The sequence below is a fragment of the Tribolium castaneum genome, chromosome 8, assembly GCF_031307605.1.
Source record: "Tribolium castaneum strain GA2 chromosome 8, icTriCast1.1, whole genome shotgun sequence".
Lineage (NCBI taxonomy): Eukaryota > Metazoa > Arthropoda > Insecta > Coleoptera > Tenebrionidae > Tribolium > Tribolium castaneum.
In genome coordinates this window covers 8,328,822-8,354,118 of record NC_087401.1, presented here as the reverse complement: position 1 = coordinate 8,354,118, position 25,297 = coordinate 8,328,822, and the positions used below count along the sequence as shown (strand labels likewise).

The 25,297-nt window shown below is 30.6% G+C and overlaps 3 protein-coding genes and 1 long non-coding RNA gene across 5 annotated transcripts; 2 read left to right on the top strand and 2 right to left on the bottom strand.

Annotated features, from left to right (window-relative positions):
- Window positions 1-3,010: 3,010 nt before the first annotated feature.
- Window positions 3,011-11,264, top strand: LOC103313469 (zinc finger protein 64). Its single transcript, XM_064358295.1, has 3 exons — window positions 3,011-3,097; window positions 4,553-4,687; window positions 4,741-11,264. Exons 2-3 carry the CDS (start codon window positions 4,556-4,558, stop codon window positions 5,551-5,553), a joined length of 945 nt encoding a protein of 314 aa, XP_064214365.1. The 5' UTR covers window positions 3,011-3,097; window positions 4,553-4,555; the 3' UTR covers window positions 5,554-11,264.
- Window positions 3,359-4,539, bottom strand: LOC107398965 (uncharacterized). Its single transcript, XR_001575679.1, has 2 exons — window positions 4,133-4,539; window positions 3,359-4,080 (listed from the first exon to the last, which is right to left on the bottom strand). It is a non-coding gene; the product is annotated as an uncharacterized LOC107398965 (long non-coding RNA).
- Window positions 11,265-11,792: 528 nt separating the features above from the next.
- LOC658438 (farnesol dehydrogenase) lies at window positions 11,793-18,679 on the bottom strand. The gene is made up of 3 exons (XM_008196803.3): window positions 17,954-18,679; window positions 12,016-12,168; window positions 11,793-11,964 (listed from the first exon to the last, which is right to left on the bottom strand). Exons 1-3 carry the CDS (start codon window positions 18,521-18,523, stop codon window positions 11,923-11,925), a joined length of 765 nt encoding a protein of 254 aa, XP_008195025.1. The 5' UTR covers window positions 18,524-18,679; the 3' UTR covers window positions 11,793-11,922.
- Window positions 18,680-23,149: 4,470 nt separating this feature from the next.
- On the top strand, window positions 23,150-25,214 carry LOC103313471 (putative phosphatidate phosphatase). Of its 2 annotated transcripts, none has more exons than XM_015981061.2 (4): window positions 23,150-24,314; window positions 24,355-24,509; window positions 24,569-24,843; window positions 24,905-25,194. In XM_015981061.2, the coding sequence occupies exons 1-4, from the start codon at window positions 24,251-24,253 to the stop codon at window positions 25,047-25,049; spliced, it is 639 nt and encodes a 212-aa protein (XP_015836547.1). In that variant the 5' UTR covers window positions 23,150-24,250; the 3' UTR covers window positions 25,050-25,194. The 2 variants fall into 2 exon arrangements, with proteins under 2 accessions (XP_015836547.1, XP_008195026.1); XM_008196804.3 differs by having other exon boundaries at window positions 23,154-24,314; window positions 24,888-25,214.
- The last annotated feature ends 83 nt before the right edge of the window (window positions 25,215-25,297 follow it).

The window sequence follows — 25,297 nt, the reverse complement described above, 5'->3', positions numbered from 1 at the left end:
GGCACTGTTAATTTAAATTTTTAATAATAATAATAATAATAATAATAATACACATAGGATGCCCAACAGAAGTATCCAATTATAGGGCAACAATGGAGTGTTATACTAGAAAGTAAAAGTTTTTGGAAATTGCAGATTCTGAAAGTAGACACAAAATGATGTCTAGTAATAACGGTCTGAGTTTTTTTAAATCGGTACTTTTTTAGTAATAATAGAAAATTTGCTCTGTGACGTAAGCAATGTCTCGACTAATGATTCGTCGTGAGTCTTTCGCTACATACAACTAACGCTACGACCTACGTTTGGGCTAGTAAACGTCAAATACAAATGTCAAAACTGTGAGTTCTCGTTTGTGACTGTGTTGTGTGCTAATATTTTGCAGGAGTTTGTGTTTTGGTAAAATGACTGCTCTTACAGCACATCTGAAGTCGTATGTAAAACAATAGAAGCAGAAATTAAGAAAAAACGTACGTTTTTCAAGCTGTCTTTGTTGGCAAGTTTTCTATCTCAAGTTCTGTGACTGGCTGATTCAAAAATGAACATTGCTGACGTCAGGCCAGGAATTTTCACCTTTTCAATTATTTTTCTCAAAGACGGTAGAGCTTTAGTTAAAATAAAAAAATATGGGTCGCCTATTTTGTTGTTGGCTATCCATATAAAAATTTTCATTTTTTAGTATAACTCCATTCAAAACCATAAATGACTGAAGAAACAAAAGAAAAAAAAACAATAAAACAGTAGCTTATTACATGTAGACTCAAACACAGTTTAGAAGAAGTTACAAAGAGAGAACTGGAATAGAATCTAAAAATTCTAGTTAATATGGAAAGAACCATCATAATACACTGCGCACAAAAATTATTGCAACACGGGTGATTTTCTTAAACGATTTAGAAACAAATAATATTTTGTTGCTTTTTAACGTACAATACAAGTTGAAAAAAATATTTGGAAAAAAATTGTTTTTAAAGACAAAAATTAATTTTTATCAAAAATTGTAATTTTTATAGGAACTACACCTTCACATTAATACCGTGTAGTATAGTTTATATTTTATCACCTCATACTAGTACTAAAATCAGGCACCTCTGCATTAAGAATATTTTAAAAAGTTAAATGAATCCCCAATTTTTTCTACTTCTCAAAGATTATTAAATTTTCTATATGAAAACCTAACTCATATTTCAAATGCCCAAGTTAATAATTAAAAACATCTAGAAAACTTTGACCTAATTTGGTACATTTTTGAGTTTTGTGAAAAACTTGTGAAATGTTTGAATTTGAACACGAACTGATTGTGAGAATCAATCCTTATCAAAGATAAGTCGATCCACAATTTAACCACGATTATCCAAGTCTCATAGAAAACTTGAAAATTTCTTAGAAAACTGCGGAATTACAGATGGTTTGGCCGATATTTCGAAAATAATCAAACAACAATTTTTGCTCAGTTTAAATCGCCTTATGATTGGTCTCTTTTACAGTTGGAAGTGCAATATCTCTCCGATATCCACTGACAAAGGCTTCCATCGTCTTGCAATTTTTTTGGGAGGTGATTTTTTTATTTTTATTGGTCAAATTACTCACTTCAGGAATAAATAAAACACTAGCAAATAGGTTTTAGGGCCGGTCTTTCATAAAACGGAATTTCGCCTTAGGTGCGAATAAAATGGTCAATTCTGCTTAGTTTTTGAATTAATTTGATTTTTTTGACAAAAACAAACTTCTTTTAAATTTACTACACAAAAACTAAGAATCCCAAAAAAGTAAAACTTTCACACACAATTAATTAAAATCTACACTGTCGGTTTGGAAAAAATAATAATTACAATTATAATAATTAAGATAAATAAATTTTTAGAATCAAAATTAGCAATTCACGAATACTGCAATTTTGACGCTTCTATGTATATATTTTTTTTCCAAATCAAAGCTGAACAAAAATGTTATAAGTTACAAAAATCTTTTAAAATAAAAAAAATTTAATATAATTTAATGTAGAATTAAAGTATGTATATTTTCAAAAAATAAGAACTTTAACGCTAGGAAACTAACAACAGAAAAATTAAAAAATATTGATACTGAAATTCTGAAGATCTAAGCGAATAAAAAACTACGAAACTGAAAAAACCATAGAACTAAGAGGAGAAATTGAAACATTAGATTTTTAATAAAAAAACTAATACACACACTAAGAGACTGAAAAGCTAAAAAACTTAATAAGTGAAATACAAAAAATTAAATAACATTAAGGTGTTTTTTTAGGTTATTACTAAAAAAATACAATTTTCTAGCAACGTTTCGGTTGTAACTTAATCTTCTTCCACCCGTTCATAAAAAACAATTGACGGCCAAAAAAAGATTAAAGTAAAATCGAAACGTTGCCGGAAAATTGTATTTTTTTGAGTGATAGTTCAAAAAGCACTAAATAACTTTCCATATAGGTACTGAATATAAATTATGATCTATAGGAAGATTCTGGAAAATTAAAACACGGGAGTGTTATTGCTTGAAAGTTCTTTTTACGTCCACTAATGTTTATTACTTAAACTTACTTAAACAATTGTAGTAGCTGTTTCAAAACTATAAGAACGCCAACATCGTATTTTCTCTTAAAATTAGCTGTTATAAATTATTCATGCACCAACAATTATAATTTATACTTTCAATGAAAGATCTAATCATTAATAACTATTTTAAAATTTTTTAATCTTGCTTAAAAATAATTCGGTAAAATGCGACGTTGGCGTTTGTATAGTTTTGAAACAGCTAATACATCCAAAAATGCACAAAACAGTTTTTGCATAAAAAGTTTTCTTTTACTAAAATTTTTAAATAGTTTAACATACCGACAATAAAAATAAAAAAGCCACCCCAAAATAAAATTCTGGATTCGCGCCTGTATTTTAGGCATTATTCTGAGGCTTATTGTTAAAAATGTAATTGTCCAAATTATTGGAATTTTATTACAAAACTAATTAAAATAATATTTTCGGAATTATTTTAATGTTTTTTCAATTTTTCATTTGTGCGCCACTGTCAGTTTGACGTTAGCCCTAACCTTACTCTTGCCAAACAATTCGAATTATATGGCAATCATAGAATATAGTAGTTATAGAAAATCAAGTAACACGTAATTCACTGGTCGTCAAAATTTCGATAATAGCGCCATATCTTGGTAGTATGAGGAACTAAAATTGGCGGCAAATTTAAATATTTTAATATTTATACAATTAATTTAATTTTTTTATTTTTTTTACAATTTAAACACACATAACCGATTTTATTGAAAATCGGTTAAATGTGTTTAATTGCAAAATTTTGTTAGTATTATAAATATAAAGAAAAAATAAATACATTGAATGAAAATAATTTATTAATGAATTAACGTTTCACAAATTATGAAAACATCAATTATAAGAAATAAATGTCGTGTTTGGCTTCCACATATTAATTTGGCGACTTCCTCACCCTCAAAAACCGGTTATTTAACATTATTTTGAAACTTGGAAAAAAATTAAAGAACTAAATATGTAAATACGGACTCTAATAAGGTACCATTGGAGTTTTAGACATGTGCCCAATTCAATTTCCACAGAAAAGTAGTGCTTTTAATAGTTTGTGCAAACATTTCTTGTATGTTTTCGTGTTGGTTGTAGACTCACATAGATGACTTTACAACAAATTTACTTATATGAACTTATTATGAGTAAAAGGTTTTTCTGATTTTAATGTAAGGACTCCACTTTGGTGGATTCACCAGTCTTGAAACTTAACGGTAAAAAGGAGGGAGTTCAAGATACGTTTTTGTGGTTTTTGTACAAATGAATGAATGAACGCGTGTATTAAATAAAAGACACTATGTGCAAGGTAGAAGTCTTAAACGGTGTCCATCATAGATGTCCACTCAAAAAATGAAATTTGGTTTAAATTCTCGAAGTTATTTTTGGTGCCCAAGTCGATTTGTTTCTGGATAGCTCTCACAAGTAAAGAGATGCACTGTTTCCAGAATCATGTGTTCCAGCCAGCCAGAAGTTGTTTAATAAACGTTGTAGGTTGTATAATAGGTCCACACCAGAGCTGGAGATATGTATTACATAGTATTTTTGGTGGCAAAAAAATCCCGACTTACCAAAATTTAGCCTTCGAAAGTTCAAAACTTAAATGTTTTTGAGATTACTTTAGGAGTAGATAACACCAACAAACGAATTCAAATAAGAATAAAAAGAGAAAACCACGAACACAACACGTAGCAGAATAATTCAAATTGGAAATTGAAACATTTAAAATTGAAAAAACTTTTTGACACCGTTGAATGTAGTGTGACATTGCGCGCCAAAGGTTGCTTAATATTTTGGATTTTTGGATAAATTCGTGAATTTAATTTGAAATCACACTACCAAAAGATGGCATAAGTAGTTTCTATTAACGACCGTGCCACGTACCCCAAATTTACAGAAATCTGCATAGATAACGCACGTGGCGCCGCATGTTGATAGTATGATTTAATAAACCGTTTCTCCTATGCCGCTTGACTAACCCTGATGGCAATAAAATGTCGATAATTTGCCGGACATGTCTACAAATTGTCGACAAGAGCACATTTTATTACATCGACACGTTCGACAACTCGCAAATATCGAACACGGTTCCTAAAGATGTGTTACAAGTGTGCGTACCTGAGATGGTGTGTAAACCCCCTGATTTTGGTAATTTCTGTTTGATTGGTGTAATTCCCAGGATTTGTACATTTCGGAACAGCCTGGCATTTGCAGCGACTGCCTAAACATGTTTGAGACTTTCTACAATTTCAAAAACAAGTGTTTGGCTTCAGAGGACAAAATCCTCTCTTATTTCAAACGCAACAAGTTGGACCCCCAGAGCAAAGTCAATTTGAGCTGCGTCGTGTACGACGTGGACGACAATGAGACTAACAAAAAGTTGGCACAGCTGGAGACAAGCCCCGAGATTGATATAATCAAGCTAAACGGGGCCCCCAAGCCTATTCGGGCGCAGCCCGACGATAAGGAAGTCCTCTTGTTGACGTGCAACCAATGCTCGTTTGCAACAATGGACAAAACGAAGCTAATCACCCACAAATGTTTGCCAACCCCCTGCTCGGAAAAATACAAGTGTCCCTACTGCGAGTATTCCACCAGCCGGCGTTACCGCCTCAGCTACCACGTCAATGCCAAGCACACCAAAACCAATTGGTACCACTGCACACAATGCGAGTACAAAACCACCGATTCGAGTTCGCTGCGGCGCCACCTGAAGGTGGTGCACGTGGAGCGCGAGGGCACCGCGGTGGTGACGTGCTCCACGTGCTATTTCACGACCACGTCGCAAGTGGCGCTCCAGAGGCACAAGGTGGCTAAACATGGGCCGCCGATGCATCAGTGCACCATCTGTTCCTACCAAACTAAAGACAAGAGCAACTTTAGGAAGCATCAGTACGTGCACGGAGACAAGCCGAAGAAGTGCACCAAGTGCAGCTACCAGTGTGTGAGTCCCTACCAGCTGGAAAAGCACTACAAGAGGAGCCATGTGTGAGGCTGTTACGACTGGTTTTGTTATTGTCTGTGATCTTTTTTATTTTTACTTTTGTGGCTTTTTTTATTTTTATTTATTTATTTTCTACCGGGTGACTACGAAAGATTGGGATTCTTGTCAGGCTGGTGACAAATTTGAAATTTTATTTTGGCAACCTTGACTTGTCAAATTCAAATGTCACAATTTTACACAATGTGTTTTTAATTGATTCCCATCTAGTCGGCTGTGTATTTCTCATGTAAAATCAAAAAATGCCGCTTCATATAACTAAGGCATTTAGACATCGAATTCTTCATTTATTGAGTCTCCAGTTCGAACATAAGCTTCGATAATGAAAGTGTTTTCTTGCACGTTGTAACAATTAAGTTACATTTTAACGAAGTTTTTAAAAGAAATTAATTGAATTGCCCAATTGACAGATTTGACATTTATTGACACAGAGTGGCACATTTTTTTTACATGTAAACTAGATCTAGTTAACTAGATGAGAATCATTTAAAAACACATTGTATAAATTATACAATATGTGTATAAATGAATGTAGGATCGTAGTAGGTATTAAAAGTTTGCCGCTTCTTTCCAGAAAAAAACGAACAAAGTCAGTATATGAAAAATTTGGTTTTACTGGTTGCCTGAGTCGATAAAAATAAGTACATTAAATTAAGAATTGAAAATGGTCTCCAAATATTTTCGAAGAAGCTGCCCATTTTAAGTGAAACACTCTGTATAAAAGTAATTTTGCGTAATGGCAATCATTTTCACAAACATTTTAAAAATCTAAAATTTTCTATTTGCAAAATTTTGAATTAAGAAATCAAAATAATCTTCAAATATTTTCAGAAAAACTGTCTATTTTAAGTAAAACACTCTGTGTAAAATAAATTTTAAGGAATGGCAATTGTCGTCACAGATATTTCAAAAATAAATCTAGTTTTTCAGTTTGTAAAATTTTGAATAAAAATAAAAAATGGTCTTCAAATATTTTCAAAAAAACGCTGTCCATTTTAAGTAAAACACGCTGATATCGTCACAGAAATCTCAAAAATAAATCTAGTTTTTCGATGTGTAAAATTTTTAATAAAAAAAGAAGGTCTTCAAATATTTTCAAAAAAACGCTGTCCATTTTAAGTAAAACACTGTATAAAGCAGTTATTTTCACAGAAATTTGATAGAAATAAAATATTTAAATGCGGCAAATTCAAATTCCAGAACCACCCGAGATCCTACACTCTTTTATAAACAGTCCGTACAATATTTATACAGGGTGATTCAAAAATACCGGGCAATCTCTCTGGTGCTGATAGAGGACATCAAACTGGGTTAAAAGTTAAAAGTTCTTAAGGCAAAATTTGTTTGAGCCTTTTTTCACGAGATAGAGCTCTTCAGAGTTAAATTTTTAAGTAAAATTTTTGGTGCTTCAGATCATATTTTTATGAATTTAGTTAGCGAAAACGACAGCTTTTGCTAAACAAATACTTGTTGAAAAAAATGCATAATTAATGTCTTACGATGTACAGGTGCTGCATTTCGAATGTCCGTATAGAGGATCTCCGAAACTAAGAGGTTTAGAGAAAAACGAGTGACACATTCTCTGGTTCGTTTTTTGAGAAAATAATTTTGGTCAAAACCGCATTCCGTTATCATCTTTTGTTTTTGACTTATAAACAAGTGTTGACATTTAAGCGAAATCTTAAAAAATTCATATCTTTTTATTATAAAAGATACACATTTGAAACAATAACAATATACAAGCACTTTTTTACAGATAATTTAATAATGTTATCAGCGTTTTTTTAACCTTTCCTTTAGCTGTAATAACATAAAGTTTTATTTTTTTAAATAGGATTCATAGGCGGATGTCATATTTTTGGAAAACATTTTCTGATTTGATATGTCTATTTGTGTAATACATTATTTTTAAGTAATAAAAAAGAACATAACATTTCGATTTTTCTTTATAGTAGGCCATGAAATTTTTTTGGATTTTTAATTAAAACCATGAAAAAATACCCAACAACTATTTATAATTTAATGATTTTTTAAACACTAATTAATTCAAAAATAGCTTAATACATTATTATTAGATAAAATTTTTGCAATTAATAAAATTTATTTGTTTTTAGATTTAAAATGGCCATCTTACATTGTTATTCTATTTTCTCATTAAACATGAAATGTCAGAAAAAGGAAAATCTTATTAATTGTATGATTGCTTGTTAAAAAAAAATATTTTACAAAAAATGTCAATCCAAACACCAAAATCAAATCCCATCTGCAGTAAAAAAATACATAAAATAAATAACATTATCTTATCAACGTCATTGCACTTTACTAAATCATAAAAAAGTGTCATCAAATGGTAGTAACACATCGTTTTCAATTTTCCGCACATTTTTATGTGTAATTAAAATCTGCAACGATTGTATATTTGTTCAATTTAAAATAACTTTATCATAGCTTATTTTTTTTAATTTAACATTCTTTAGTTTAATATAATAACCGTCCACAAAATTTCTAGATTATTTACACCTTCTATGTGAAATAATTTTTCCATGGCCAACTACTTCCAAATATTTTAAATATTTTTTTTATCAAAAGTATAGAAAAATATCAAACTGTATTTATATTGTTTTCAGTTCAGAAAAAGAATAATCTTTTCGAACTTTATGTGATTACAGCTAAAGGAATGATTAAAAAAAATCGTTGATAACATTATTAAATTCTCTCTAAAAGTGCCTCTATAATGTCTTTGTTTCAAATGTGTATCTTTTATAATAAGGAAGATAAGATTTCGCTAAAATCTCAACTTTTGTTTATAAATTGGAAACAGAAGATTGGTTTTGACCAAAATTATTTCTCAAAAAACCGACCTGTTTTTCTCTAAACCTTTTAGTTTCGGAGGTAAAATTAAGTTGCTTGAAAGAAAAATCTGACCTCATTTTTGTGCTTAAAATTTATAACTGAACGTCTTTTATCACCTACGAGAGTTTGTCTGTCACTTTTGAATCACTTTGTAGTGTCACCCGGTGTGTTCAGTTTGAAATTCAAAAGCCGCTAAAGTAAAAAGACCTATTTTTTTATCTATCAGGAGAAATCAGCAAAGTGGTAGATTTAAGAACAAGTGTCAGTTAATTGTCATTTTTAATTTTATCTACTGTTTGATTTATACGTGGAACTTTAAGGCATTAAAAAACAACATAATTGCCAACTTATAAGCGATGACATGTACAAATTACGCATGCTAAATGTCACTTCGACAATTCAAATTTAACGTCACAGCCACGTCACAGCTTACTGTCGTATTATCTTTTTTTAAACTATAATAATTAATTAAAAAATTCCCTAGCCGTCAAGCAGGCTGTTTTGTCTTATAAAGAAATCAGCCGATAGATGGCACTAATTAAACATAACCAAAATAGAACCGTATTCTCTGTTTCTCTGAAAACGCCAACGTCGCATTTTCTCTGAATGTTAGTTGTTATCTGGTTGTTGTAAATTATTATTCATGCACTTGGTAAAATTAATAGCTAATGTAATTTATAAGTGGGTTATTTCTCTCCTAAAATACTAATTACACCATTTAGATACTTCGGTAAAATGCGACGTTGACGTTTTTTTAGTTACATTAGCTGTTTCAAAACTATAAAAACGCCAACGTCGTATTTTACCGATTTATTTTTTAAATAAGATTAATAAAATTGTAAAATAGTTATTAATAATTAGATCTCTCATTGACAGTATAAATTATATTAACTGTTATTTTTTTGGAATGGATGACGTTGGCGTTTTTATAGTTTTGAAATAGCTAATAGTTTAGTAATATAGAACAGTTTATAATGTAAAATTTTAAAGCGTATTTGACAAATATGGCAGCAATTAAGTTGTTTATTTCTATTCAGTACTATTTCAGGTCGTGCCTTTTGCTGATTTTCCCCTATTTGTTTTATTCCCCATGATCAAGAATGACATTTGACCGAGAAAATCGATTGTTTGCAACACTGCATTGTATATCGTTTTGCTGACAAATATTTAACATAACTAATTAAATAGATGTTTTAGGTATTTATCCTTTTATTAATTTTTATAGTTTTTCTAGAACGTTGTGACTACTTATTCAAATTTGTGATCAATGTTGTCTGTAACGTTGAATTTAATTTCAATTTAAGCGTGCCATGAAATATTAGTTTGGATCAATTTCAAGTTAAAGTTTTATATATTTTTTTTTAATTCTCAATTTTCACTTAAAAATTTCAGTGTTATTCGGAAATAAAATTAACTAGACGCCCTCTGGTGATGACTTTTGAACTATGTCGAAAACAGTAAAGAAATTTTCGTAATGCCACATTTAACTGACATTTAATGAATTGTTCAACAATTTTGCGTGTATAGTGTTAATTACTTACAATAGAAAGAATTACTTTAAAAGTACGTGGTGGTAAATACTAGCGTTGACTTTGGTTCTGTAGTTTTTCGTGGTATAAAGTGTTTATTGTTGGAACTTGAAAGTGGATAAAAAGTGAAAAATATTTAAATATTTAAGTAATGGATCACAGCGAACACAAAGTTTGGCTCAAGAAACCAATAAATTAGTGAAGTGTTATGAATTTTAGGTTAGAATTTTCCACTGAAAAAATCATGAAATGCTGCGGTAAATCTGCAAAACTACAATAAAGATTAACAACTGCTGATACATTTAAACGTAAATTATGCCAAAAGGTAGGCTTTTCAATGTCTTTGTAATAATTTTCCAATAAAGAAAGTGAACCAAACAGTCATTCGTTATTCGTGTTTTCCTCGTCATCTCTCATTTGTCAACATAAGTTTCTTGCATCAAAGATGTAATAATCATTCCGCATAGGCAATGTAATAATTGTGAAGCCCCAAAATTCGTACAACGCTCAAAATATCCGAATAAACATTTTCCCTCCATTTATGGTTACTGTTTTTGACCTAGCTCAGTGGCGCCCCCAACGGTAATTTTACTTCCGAATAAATAATTAAAAATTTTTTTGAAAAATTAGCATTATTTTGGAGTAAAAAAAAATTAAAATTTTTTTCTTTGTCGTTTCATTTTTAAGAAAAAATTAAAAATTCAAAAAAAATTTATTACAAAATAAAGCAAATTTTCTAAGAAATTGTTTCACATTATTACTTTCCACAATCATGTACTACACCATAAATAACAACAATTACTGAAATTTTAAGGCTGCATTTGAAAAAAAAAACGCATTTCAAAGTGCACCAATGTATCTTTGTGGGGGCGGGGGAAGCTCCGAAGTGATGCTCTGGAGTGCTATGGACTCGGAATTCGCCAATTTTGGGACACCTGTATAGTGGTTTTTTATTAAAAAATTCATTGTGTTGCAAATAACGAACGTGTTACCATGACAACTCATATAAAAGTCAATGCCAAGAGCTCGTACCGCATAATGATTCAGTGTTCTTTTTGCATTCCACGACATACAGTGTTGCCAACATAATTTCAGACAAAATTCAGTATTGCCAACTGAAAGTGCCATTCTTGATCACGCGGTGTTTTTAATTTTTTGTTGTGATTTTATACAAAGTTGACTCAAATATTAAAAAAAATGACTACGCATTTAGCTGGGCCAATATATTCAAGTTTGGCTATTCGACTTAAATTTCTTCAATAGTGTTGTACCTACTTGATGTATTAGACAATAGACAAATAAACATTATTCGAAAAAGTTTTGAATATTTTGGTATCAAGAACCGAAAAAAGTGTCCAAACTTTAGTGAGTTGAGTTTTGTTTTTAAATGTCTGAATAGAAACATTTTCACTTGTTTTATAATTATATTTTATGCACTTGTACTACTTCTGAACCGGTTGAGAGGCGCAGTTTCATAACATGAATGTTCAATTTGTTAATGTTCTGTGCTCTCAGTAGAATAATTCATATTTATACCAAACTATTGTGTGATTTGTAAAAACATTTCGTATACTCTTTGATTTGTAATCACCTAAAAGTCATTTTCAAGAGGGTGGCAACACTTGATCATATTTACCAATTTTTTCTTTCATTTTACTGCAACATGTTTGTTAACATCTGACAATGTAGCTTTTTTTGGAACATTCTTCTTTTTAATCAGTAAATCAATAGTGAAAAATGTTAAAAATCGCATAAATACGTGGGAATAACATCATTTTTTGGAATGGACATGTCCCTAACATACCAAACAGCTATAAGGTTGGCAGCATTAAAAACTAAAGAAAGGTGGTAGTTCCGACAAAACATTTATTTAAAAATAAATTATTTCCAGTGAACATTATTTCCGCATTTATTTTTAATGTGAAAAAATCGAACAAAGATGTAAAAGAAAGAATGTGATTTTTAAACTTCCCGCCAATCAGACCGGCTCTCCCAATGGGCGTATCATCATCTCCTGCACCTGTAAAACCATCGTTTTAGCTCCAGGCCACGCCCTCCCCCTTTTACCGACCTGTACATGTGGTGGGGTCGACAGTACATAAACCACCGCATCTGCCACATCCTCACTTTGTAGTTTCGGCATCGAGTTGTACAACTTTTTCCAGTCTTCACTATCGTGCAAAGCGACCCCAAATTCCGTATCGACCGGTCCTGGACTAACACTCTACTCCCATAAATAACCAACTCATTATACAAGGTGTCTCAGCTAAGACTTTCGAGCTTAATATCTCAGTTATTTGTCAACGGATTGTTATGAAATTTAGAATGCACATATTTTAGGAGGTGGTCTTTCAATTAGGGGCAAAAAAATGATCTCAAGTTAAAAAATGAAAGTTCAAAACACATTTCTTTTATGTAAAATAAAGCCAAATTTCCGTTGGATCATTAAACCCCGAAAAATAAATGGCCACACAAAAAATTAACCAAATCGCTTGGGTGATCCAAGAAAAAAATTAACTTTTGTTGTTAAAAACTTAATCCAAATTTTGATAGTAATTTGGGCAGTCACCTTTTGAAACAATTGATGAAGCATTTCTATGAGGCATTTTGTGTACCACTGAAAAAATCTATCAAAAGTGTGTGCGCTCTCAGAAAAGTAAAACTGTTTTAATTTGGTGAAATTACTTTAAAAACCAACAACAGTGGCTGAAATTTTTGTATTGTTGAAAAAGGAATCTATTGAAAGTGTCGTGTGACTTTTTGTGAAATGTTATTTATGAAATTTAAAGTTCAAAGAATCGTCAATAATTTGAATACACAGGAAGCGTACCTGAGGACAAAGCACGTCTAGAATTTTTCAGTTGTTGTTCAGTCTTTTAGTCCTTTTTAAAAGAATTAAAGCATCCAGTACCAAAAGTAAGTCAAAAATATTGTTTTTTAACTTTGTATGGGTGAGAGATAATTGTGAAATGTCCCTTGCGTGACAGTTATGTTTCTGCGAGTAGATGTGACCAAAATTCAATGGTAGTGCTCATTTGTCTCATAGAGATCTATGCTTTTGCATCTGTACCCACGTTTAACGGTTTGCTTCTCATTTTTCTCGCGAACAGACGTCTTCCACAAAAGAGTTTTTTTTGACAGCATTTTTCACTGACGATAATTTTTTTAATATAAGTCTTAAAAGGCTTAACACTTTAAAAAGTCATGTCAAAATTACGTTTTTAAGACTTGAATTATTGCATTAATTGGATTTTAATCTTTATCTTCTAAAATATCTGCATTTTAAATTTTATAAAAAATTATTGATAAACATATGAGATATCAGGCTTGAAAGTCTTAGCTGAGACACCTTGAACAAGCTGTTTCGTCTAAGCCCTACATTGGGAGTTCTAATAATGATAGTCATCTGGAAATTTGTATACAACCGTAATCCATAATACAGGGTGTTATATTATTATTATATTATAATATATTATGTTTTTATATTGTATTATTTTTCCAAGTGCGTACTTGCTTCAGAAATTTTTATTTACCCACCTGTTGAGAGCCACTGTGTGGCTCTATGGTAGTTTATTAGCAGTTAATTTTTTCATTATACAAAATGGAGATGGTGGTGCATGGGCGTTTTGAGAAATTTTCAAAATCGTGGCTAACATGTTCATTTGTGTGGTAGATTTGAATCCCGGTGCTGTCAAAAAAAATTGTGTTTTTTTGGTAAAGTTGATTTTTTATTGCATTTTTTGGATTACTCGAGTTATTTTAAGAGAGCCTTTATCAGCTTTCCTTATACCTAAATTTAAACAAGGTTATTTGAAAATTTTTGGTTTGCATCCTTGTCTTCAAAAATCGTTAACTCTGCCGTTTTTAATAATTTTGAAATCCATTTTGGATTATTATTTGAATGTGTTACATCTTCTCTTTAGTGTTTTCAGATTTCTAAAAAAAAAGTTAGCAAACTCCAAATTTTTCAGATAAAGTTTGCAAAACTTCAAAATTTTCAAATGAAATGCCACAATTTTTATTTCACTAAATAGTTGGGAATTTGGAACAAAAAGTTTTGAGAAAAATGTGCCCAAAGTTAAACGTCCTTTTCAACGCTTTAATTCAGTACATTTTCGATCGCATGGAAGAAGTTATTCAAAAATAACGAAAAGGTTTGTAAGTTTGTAAATTTTTTTCCATTTTGGACTCACTGAAAAAGAGATATTGACTTTCTCTTTTGATTATCCAAATACGAATTTTTAAAACTCTAAAAATGGCATAATTACCGATTTTTGAACTGAAAGGTTCAATATTTTATCAGAACTTTCAACACTTTTAATGTGGGGTCTAGACGGAACACTGTAACAATAATTAATTAATATTATTTATATACAGGGTGACCCATTGACACGTAATCGGTCTATAACTTTTTTGTTACTTGAAATATTGCCATGCCGTTTTCATTATCCGATAGATCGACTTAATAACCACAAACTAAAAATATTTATATTATATTCAGGGTGTTGTATACAGGGTGGAGAACTAAAGTTGTATTTTTTAAATGAATGAATTATACAACTTTTCGTTGTAAAAATGACTAATTTTTAAAAAATCACTGCAAAGTCGCTTATGAAGAAAAATTCAGAATACCTTAAAGTTTTAGCAAATAGTCGCCTTTTAATTAATGTGCGCAGATAATATACAGGCTGTGCCAAAACGCAAAAAGTTTAATAAATCAGTTTTTTCTATGGAACACCCTGTATTTCATTACACGTATTGGTTTGTGTAGCAAGTTAGAAATATTTCCTTAAAGTGTTGAAACATTTTTTTTCTTTTTTTATTTATGTTATTATTTATTAATTCTTGTTGAGTAAAATACATTGTACATATCAAAAAATAAATTACCATTTGACTTACCAGATTCCAGAATAACAAATTTTCTTGTAATAAAATAATTTTTTCGAAAATCGAATAATGTTTTCAATTTGCTGTGCAAACTCTAGACCATTAACAAGCTTATGCCCAATGCTATCGATACGTGTAAAAAATACATGGTGTTTGAAAAAAATAAGTTATTCAACTTTTTGCGATTTGGCACACCCTGTACATTTCAAGTAAAAGTCGACTATTTGCTAGAACCACAAAGTGTTCTGAGCAAATTTGTTAGAAAATATTCATTGGCGACTTTGTAGTGATTTTTCGAAAATTGGTCTTTCTTATAACGAAAAGTTGGATAATTCTGAAACGAAAAGAGATAGACCTATAATAATTTATACAAAGTTACATAATTTTTTTATCTAGAATCTAATTATGCAAAAATACAGAGTGTATCAGAAATACGTGTGTTAATTTTACCACGTAATAAAACTCATCAAATAACACCACTTTTCTACAGGGTGTCTCAGCTTTTTTAAATTTAAATTTCATAAAAATTCGTTGACAAATGTCTGAAATATCAGGCTCGAAAGTCTTAGCTGAGACACCCTGTATATACAATGTGTTTTTAAATGATTCTCATCTAGTCGTTAGTGATTTTCCCATGTAAAATCAGAAATACCGCCTTAAAGAATTAATGACATTATTAAGTTTCTAATTCGAAAATATGCTTCTACAATAAAAGTGTTTTTTTTTTTGTACAGCGTAATAATTTAGTTGCATTTTCCTTTTTTCTTTTGTGCAAACGAGCCGGTCAGTGTTTATTGCTAGTTTTTATTCATAGCAACAATTTACATTGTTGTTTTAAATTGTTTAAATTATCCGCTTCTATCACAACGAAAATAGTCTTTTATTTCAGTATCTTATCTTTTTCCAAATTTTAAGTAATTTTGCGAATTTTTATTGAAAAATTACAAACAGAAAAGATGTTTTATTTGTTGAGAAAATCATGCATTTTTGATTTAGATAAATTTTGCTTAATCAATTTGTTTTTGCTCTATCTACCTTTAAATTTTTGCTAAACCATTTCCTAACACGCTGTATATCATATTTTAAATGGAAAGCTATGCTTTTATTGCATTTTTGTTTTTTTTCCCTTAACTTTAAGAAATGGTAATCATCGATGAAAGAGAGAGAAATTGAACCTTTCCTACCAGGCTTTATGTTTATTATTAACAAGCATTTGGAAAAGTGGATTGTGTAAATAATGTTATGTACAAAATCTATGAGATTTTGGGAATTTGTCTATGCATTTACAAAATACGTAAGTACTTGAACCCAAAATTGGTCCTAATTTTTAGGAAAGTTGAACCTGTCGCCTTTAGCATCTACGTGAACTTTTGATTATGTTTCAAATTATAAAGTTATTGGGAATTCACGATTTTGTTACGTTTTTCAAACGAGAACACCTTCAGTATCATTTTTTAGAAAATATAAAAAGACGACGGGAAATATGAAGGGTTCTTGATGACCAATTTTTGGGACAAGATGTTTAACTAAAAATTGTGACTCAAAGAAAAGCATTTTTAGCATTGAAGTATGTTTTAAGTTATGTATTTAATATTAAAATAAATATCGAAAAATGTCAGAAATGTGAACATTAATATTGGTAGGTATTCAATTATTTTCTTTTTTTAAATAGTAATCCCAAAATTTCTAGGTTTTCTACGTCCCTGGTTAAATTTGACGTAAAATTATGTCATTTTATGCATTTGAACCTTGAAATTATTTTCGACATTAACCTCTGACATACATAAGTTATATTCGGAAGTAAAATTACCGTTGGGGGCGCCACTGAGCTAGGTCGAAAACAGTAACCATAAATGGCGGGAAAATGTTTATTCGGATATTTTGAGCGTTGTACGAATTTTGGGGCTTCACAATTATTACATTGCCTATGCGGAATGATTATTGCATCTTTGATGCAAGAAACTTATGTTGACAAATGAGAGATGACGAGGAAAACACGAATAACGAATGGCTGTTTGGTTCACTTTCTTTATTGGAAAATTATTACAAAGACATTGAAAAGCCTACCTTTTGGCATAATTTACGTTTAAATGTATCAGCAGTTGTTAATCTTTATTGTAGTTTTGTAGATTTACCGTAGCATTTCATGATTTTTTCAGTGGAAAATTCTAACCTAAAATTCACCCACTTCACTAATTTATTGGTTTCTTGAGCCAAACTTTGTGTTCGCTGTGATCCATTACTTAAATATTTAAATATTTTTCACTTTTTATCCACTTTCAAGTTCCAACAATAAACACTTTATACCACGAAAAACTACAGAACCAAAGTCAACGCTAGTATTTACCACCACGTACTTTTAAAGTAATTCTTTCTATTGTAAGTAGTTAACACTATACACGCAAAATTGTTGAACAATTCATTAAATGTCAGTTAAATGTGGCATTACGAAAATTTCTTTACTGTTTTCGACATAGTTCAAAAGTCATCACCAGAGGGCGTCTAGTTAATTTTATTTCCGAATACTAACAAAAATTTTAATAAAAAAGGATAGAAATATATACCTTATCCACATAATACAAAATTGGATCGGTTTGACGTTCAGTGTCCCAACTCTCCCAATAAAGGAACTCTAATTTCGGTAACTTACCTTTTTCCAAATTTTAAATAAATTTGTGAATTTTTATTAATAAAAAATTACAAATAGAAAAAATGTTTTTTTTGTTGACTTCTGTTATCTGTTAAAATGAAGAAACGTATTTCTGATACACCCTGTATATAGGGTGTTCCATTTAAAAAATATAACTTTGGTTCACCACCTTGTATACAACATCCTGTGCTGTGCATAATAAAAATATTTTTAATTTGTGTACTGTTGTATAATGAAAACGGTATGGCAATATTTTAAATAGCAAAAATATTATAGACCGATTACACATCTCTAAGTCACCCTGTATTTATTATGGTCGAAGTTTAGCCGAAGCTGCTCCAATTTAATCCAATACAAAAAAAAAAGAAAATACAAGGAGAATAAAATAATTACAATGATGCTTAAATATGAAGAAAAGAATTAATGTGGAAAATGAGAATGAAGAAAGTAGATAGTAAAAAAATAATCTCACCGTAACCCGAATTTTGCTATCCAAAGCCACCAACTCCTGGCGCAAGGTCTCGGTCAGGGCCGTAACGGCGAACTTCGAGGCCGAATACACGTTCAATTTGGGCACATGTGCCACATAATGCCCCAAAATACTGTTAATGTGTATGATGTGTCCGGCGATTGAATTCTGCATCATTTGGTCGAGCGCCTCGCGCGTGGCTATGGACAGGCCGAGGACGTTGGTGTCAAGCACAGTTTTCCACATTTGGGTGTTTCCCCCGATTAGAGTATTGGGTTGTGAGAGCCCGGCGTTGTTTACAAGGATGGAGACGGGCCCTAGCGTGGTTTTGATCCACTTGAAGGCCTCCAAAATGTCAGATTCTACCGTCATGTCGCACTTTACGGCGTAGAGTTTGCCGGGATGTGGTGCGAGTTTTTCGGCGAGGGTTTGGACGCGGGCTTTGCGACGGGCGAGACCCACCACCTGGAGGCCTTCGCGGACGAGGGCTTCGGCGATGGCGGCACCACATCCAGCACTGGCGCCGGTGACGACGGCGATTTTGCCGCGCCAGCGGTCCATTGATAGCACCATTTTGAGCACTGGTTCAATACTGGCTTTTGAGTCAAGGTGTTTGAAGACAGTTTGGTTTAGAAGGGAAGTGGTGAAGGTTTTGTCAAGGGTATCAGCAGCTGATGCAATTGACGTGATTTTGTGACACGATTTGCACTCATATTGCGAAAATTGACTATTTTGCCATGAGAAATTTACAACTTTTATAAGGAGGCATAAAAAAGTCGTAAATTTGAATTTCAAACTAGATTCATGTGCATTTATTTGTATTATGTCACATTTGGAAAAATACCAGAACTACGTTAAAGTCCAGTAGAAGATTTGTTATGGTTTTTTAAATTACAGTTTTTTATAGACTGTTCTAATAACAATTGAACAAGTATTGTAAACAACTCTGTTTATTTATTCATTTATTTATAATCATTACTATATTTATTATTTATTAGTCTCGATATAACCGAATCAATTTTTTTCTGTTCGATAACTCGAAGACACATTAAATCTAGTTTTCGAGTGGTCTCTCATTCTGGAAATAAGTTAATAGAGAGCACATTTCCATTGTTACTAAGTCAATTACAAAAACTACAATTCAGAGCAACCCGTGACTTAAAAATTGAGTTGTTATTATTCAAATTGGAAAATATTTTTTATTATATACAACATGATATTACTTGATATATTGCCATGACGTTTTTATTATCCGATAGATCGACTTAAAATCCGCAAACTAAAAATATTTTTTATGCACAGTGTGTTGTATACAGGGTGGTGAGCCAAAGTTGTATTTTTTAAATGAAACACCTTATATATTTTTATATAATTAAAATCTACACAAAAAAATAATGTAACTTTATATAAACTTTTTTGGGTCTATCTTCTTTTGTTTTGGAATTATTTAATGTTTCGTTATAAAAAAAACAATTTTTGAAAAATCACTGCAAAATCGTCTATGCATATTTTCCGGCAAATTTGCAACAGAGAAATTCAAAATACCTTGTAGTTTTAGCAAATAGACGACTTTTACGTAAAGCACGTAGATAATACAGGGTGCTCAAAAACTGGCGCACCAACTCAGTGATACGTTATTGAGAAGCAAGTGCAGATTACGGAAAAAATGTTGAAAAAATTCATAAAGTCATATTTAAAAAAATCTGGAGTTACCAACTTATTGTGTTAACTTCTTTAGTTTTCATTATTTTTTAATGTTTTTATGTTTTATGTTTTTTTATGTTTTAATTATTTTTAAATTTTCTATCAGACTTTAGCAGTTTTTTTAATTAAAAAAAATAAAATTTATCAAAAAAAATCACAATGTGTAGATGTGCCAACACTGGGAATTATTTCCTAGAAAACCCTTTCAAAAATAATTTATTTTTATTGCTGCTCAATTTCTATTGCGATCATGACTGTTAGACAACGTTGCCACATATCATTTATCTAAAATCCGTTATTTATCAATAACTTTAATACAAAGAATTTTTTTACTATTTATACCTTTATATGTAACCACTTTTCTACCACACACTATTGAGTTGGTGCGCGAGTTTTTGAGCACGCTGTATACAGAGTGTGCCAAAACGCAAAAAGTTAAATAACTCATTTTTTTCAAATGGTACAGCCTGTATTTTTTTTCATGTGTCGATAGCATTTTTGATAAGCTTTCTAACGGAATGGAGTTTGTATAACAAATTTACATTACTTTTCGGGATTTTTCAAAAAAAGATTTTATTACAAAAAAAATTGTTAACCTAGAATCTGATAAGTCAAATGATAATTTATTTTTTGATATGTACTAATGTGACTAATTACATTAGTAATCTAATTATTACTTGATACGTAAATAAATTTTGCTCATCAAGATTAATAATAAGAAAAAAATTTTTTTTGAACACTTTATGAAATATTTAATTTTTTGCAGAAACATAAGTCTAACGAATAGCAGACTAGTGATTTCATAAGTACATGCTAATTTTTGTTAGTATCTTCTCTATTTTTTAATATCCACATAAGTAAATACTTATTTTTTTATGATTTTGGAGCATTTGCTAATACTACATGAGTATTAGCATTAAAAAAAATATAAGTATAAGCATGTTCTACTTTTTGTGAATATCACCCAGTATCTCGTGTTAAAAGGAACGCCTCAACTTTGCGAACACCTTGTATAATTATGTATATAATTATATGTAATATGTATATAATAATTATGTATATAATTATACAGGGTGTATCAGAAATACGTACCACGTAATAAAACTCATGCAATACAACAACATTTCTGTGTAACATTTGGCAAAATTCTTAATTATTATTTTCACTGTTTTCCTCCTTTCTTTTTTCCAAACGAACCGCTCAATGTATAATAATTAGCTTGCATTCATAGCAACAATTTTCACTGTTGTTATAGAGTGTTAAAATTGTCAGTTTCTATCACAACGAAAATAGTTCGGCTCTTTATTTTTATACCCATAGGCGGGTACACGTTTCAGTTTGTAATCTTTTCTAAATTTTAAGTAAATTTGCAAAAGTTTTATTGAAAAATTACAAATAGAAAAAATGTTTTATTTGTTGAGTTCTCTTACCTGTTAAAATTATCACACGTATTTCTGATACACCCTGTATAATGCAAATCTATTACATTTTTTTTAAATAGGATAGACTTCTCGAATTAAAAAACTGCAAAGTGTTTATCATCATATTAAATCCTTCTCTTGGTGGTAGAACTGGATAATTGTATTCTTTTAAAAAATAAGTTATAATATAGCTCTTTATAAGACAAGACATAATGGTTTGTTTCCAAAAAATGAATAATTTAACGTGTATTTTTGTATCCATTATTGTCTTGTGATATTTGCATATTTGGGTGAAACAACGCTGCCAACTTAAATTCAAAATTGGATGTCATATTTTGTTACTAAGTATCCTTGGTACAAAATTACGCATTTTTATACAAAAAAATTAAATTTGTGAGCTATTTGACCAAAATGAAAAAAAACTTAGTCCTATCTTTGACCGGGGTTGTTCAGGAAATGAAACGCATAAATTTTGTTTTTTTTTAATATACTGGGTCGCTCAAAATTATCGATGCAGTTTAATACTTATTATATAAAAACATATTGAATATTGGTATATGCTTAAAATATTTAAATTCTATCGCCTCAAATTTTTACCTCCACTTGTTCTGGGTATACAAGGCTAACTTGATTTTTTTTAATGGCAAGAAGGGTCAAATTTAATATTTTTAATAAGAGCATTTTTTTCGAGTTCTGCGATGTAACACGTGCATACATTATTATTTTAAAAAAGTTATCGAACTAATAAAGTTTTGTTAGTCTTGCAAATCTGACGTTTCTCTTTGTCGCTTAAACTTCTAATAAAGTTGATAACACTTTTAACTTTTAACTGAAAAAGGCATTTTAATTAAAAAAATATTTAGCAGTAGGTATCTACAGGGTGACCCAGGGGTGCATAATCGGTCTATAACTTTTTTTTTTATTTTTTAAATATTGCGATTCTGTTTCTATTATCCGATAAAGTGACTTAAAGTCCACAAACTCAAAATGTTTTTATTATATACAGGGTGTTGTATACAGGGTGATGAACCAAAGTTACATTTTTTTTAAATGGAACACCCTATATATTTTTGCATGATTAGATTCTACGCAAAAAATTATGTAACTTTATATAAACTATTATGGGTCTATCTTTTTTCGTTTCGGAATTATTCAACTTTTCGTTATCAAAAAGACCAATTTTTGAAAAATCGCTGCAAAGTCGCCTATGAATATTTTCCGGTAAATTTGCAACAGAAAAATTCAGAATATCCTGTAGTTTTAGGAAATAGTCGACTTTTACTTGAAACACGGAAATAATGTACAGGGTGTGCCAAAACGCAAAAAGTTGAATAACTCATTTGTTTATGGAACACCATGTATTTCTTTACATGTGTCGATTGCATTTTTCATAAGCTTTCCATTGATATGCGGTTTTTATAGCAAATTTACAATATGTTTTAAAGTGTTCAAAAAAATAAAAAATATATTTTTTATTTATTTTATTAATAATTCTTGATGAGTGAAATTTATTTATGTATCAGGTAATAATTAGATTACTTGTGTAATTAGTCACATTAGTACATATCAAAAAATTAATTACCAGTTGACTGTAAGTTGACAGATTCTTGGCTAACATATTGTGTTGTAATAAAATATGTTTTTTTGAAAAATCTCAAAAAGTATTTTAAAATTGCTATACAAGCCCTATACCGTTAGAAAGCTTATCAAAAATGCTATCGACACATTTAATAAAATACAGGGTGTTCTATTTGAAAAAAATGAGTTATTGAATTTTTTACGTTTTGGCACACCCTATATATTAGCGTGCTTTAACTAAACGTCGTCTATTTCCTCAAACTACAAGGTATTCTAAGTTTTTCTGTTACAAATTTATCGGAAAATATTCATAAGCGACTTTGCAGTGATTTTTCAAAAATTGGTTTTTTTTATAACGAAAAGTTGAATAATTCCGAAACGAAAAGAGATAGACCCATAATAGTTAAAAAAAAGTTACATTATTTTTGCGTAGAATTGAATTATGCAAAAATGTATAGGGTGTTCCATTTAAAAAAATGTAACTTTTGTTCACCACCTTGTATACAACACTCTGTGTATAATAAAAATATTTTCAGTTTGTGGACTTTCAGTCGATCTATCGGATAATAAAAACAGAATGGTAATATTTCAAATAGTAAAAAGTTATAGACCGATTACACACTGCTGGGTCACTCTGTATATGTATTAACATCTAATACAAAATGTCCTCAAAGTTTATTTAGTGTCAACCTCTTAAACAAAGCCTTCCAAATCGATAGAATTTAAACAAACATTGCTGCTACCTTTGAAAAATACGGCAGACAACAATGATCAGGAGAGCCAATACACTTTAGTAAAAATGAACAAAAAACACGTTTTTGAACGTCTGCGCCCAAATATTTTTGTCCATTCTTCGAGGTTTATAGTTAGTTTCTTAAAAAAACGAAATAAGAAATTAGAAATTTCTTACGTCATCTGCAAACAAAAAAAAGATGGAATACCTAGCTAAACAATCTGGCACCAATTTAATTTCAGTAAAATTAAAATTGAGCATTGAGCATGAAATATTCTGAGATGTTCATTGGTGGCGAGGAACATATAAAAATACAAAAAAAGATATATAAGATATAAACAATTAAATAAGAGATATACCACGATTTAAAAAAATATTAATTATTTCTCGGAAACCTGCGCGATTTATTCGAAATCAATTTGTATGGGTTTCAAAATTTAAAGAAGATTACAACTTTTGTGTGACTATACCTAGATAATTTTTTATTTTATTATAAATTAAAGATAAAGCAAAATCTTTCTGGACTTCGCTTTTTTTTGGACTGTTTGATCCTAGGTTTGATCAGAAATAATTTTAATTATGCTCATACTTATCATGATCTGATTTTCCATTATTAGAGTTAACCGCACGATCCAATTATAAAAACTTCCCAATTTGTTAATTACCCTATGATTATCGAACAAATAATGTTATTATTGCATAATGCGTAAAATTCGGGCACCGGTAAACGAAAGTTGCTTGGCTAGTCGCGAGATGAGCATTTTCAGAATGTATTTTTGTAAGTCGTCAGGTCAAATAACAGTTTTCGTAGAGTTTGAATTTTGATTAACTTCAGTCTGGACCAGTGTGTTGACAAAAAGAATTATGGATAGTCCGCCGACATTATCACTAACACAAATTTGCACCGATTCTCTTATTCTTGCAATCGGTGAGTAAAAAACAAGCAAAAAATTTCAAATTTGTTTCAGTGGGTTTCCCCATACTCTTGATTCGAAAAAGCGGGAAAATCCATGAGCGTGGATTTTTTTGCAACGATGTTACAATCACTCATCCGATACCCGAAGTGTCAACAATTAACAATAAATATTTCCATTTGGTGGGGAATCTACTAACGATTTTTATTGTAAGTGTTTGATTTAATGAATCTTGCACTTAAAAAACCCAATTTTGTTTTTTTTGTAGATTATTTCAGTTGAATTATCGATAATAAAGCGCCAAGAAAAAGTTAAATTGTGGCGATTGTGGTGCTACAACATTTACCAAATCCTCACCTGCTTCACTTTGGGCCTTTTGGCCACAATTCTGATCACGACGATTTTCAAAGGCTCAATTGGACGTCTCCGACCCTATTTCTTCAACTCTTGTCTCCCAAATGTTAACTGTTCGTTGCCACAAAACCACCACGTTTACCACACAATTTTCACTTGCACAAACAAAAATTACAAGAAAAATAGTCGGTAAGGTTTGAATTCGAACACAATTCATTCAAAATTTCGCCCAGACTGTCTTTTCCTTCAGGACATTCAAGCTACGCAATGTTTTGCGGACTTTTCCTCGCCATTTATTTACACAAAAGGGCCAAAAAATTCAAACTGGGTACAAGTCTGCTTCAGATTGCCTTATTCGGGCTTGTTTTCTACATAGGGTGTACCAGAATTTTTGAATATCACCATCACTGGAGTGACGTTATTGCAGGGTTTTTGGTAGGGCTCATATGTGCCATTTTTGTTAGTCTTAATTTGTACAAAACGCTAGATTTAGAGACAAGTCTACAAGACACCTGATTATGTGTATTATTTATTGTAATAAACTTTTTCTACAAACAAAATTTCAAAATTTGAAACATGGCGCCACTAGCACAATCAACCTACAAAGTATTAACCCACTCTTTTTTTAAATTGTTAATTATTA

Bases quoted from the DNA above. Each gene is read 5' to 3' on its own strand.
- LOC103313469 (XM_064358295.1), top strand. From the start codon at position 4,556: ATGTCGATAATTTGCCGGACATGTCTACAAATTGTCGACAAGAGCACA. The intron at 4,688-4,740 runs GTGTGTAAACCC...TGTAATTCCCAG, and splicing joins AAGTGTGCGTACCTGAGATG to GATTTGTACATTTCGGAACA.
- LOC658438 (XM_008196803.3), bottom strand. From the start codon at position 18,523: ATGGTGCTATCAATGGACCGCTGGCGCGGCAAAATCGCCGTCGTCACC. The intron at 12,169-17,953 runs GTGAGATTATTT...TTATGGGAGTAG, and splicing joins ATAGCAAAATTCGGGTTACG to AGTGTTAGTCCAGGACCGGT. The intron at 11,965-12,015 runs GTCGGTAAAAGG...ATGGTTTTACAG, and splicing joins CGACCCCACCACATGTACAG to GTGCAGGAGATGATGATACG.
- LOC103313471 (XM_008196804.3), top strand. From the start codon at position 24,251: ATGGATAGTCCGCCGACATTATCACTAACACAAATTTGCACCGATTCT. The intron at 24,510-24,568 runs GTAAGTGTTTGA...TTTTTTTTGTAG, and splicing joins ATCTACTAACGATTTTTATT to ATTATTTCAGTTGAATTATC. The intron at 24,844-24,887 runs GTAAGGTTTGAA...AATTTCGCCCAG, and splicing joins AATTACAAGAAAAATAGTCG to ACTGTCTTTTCCTTCAGGAC.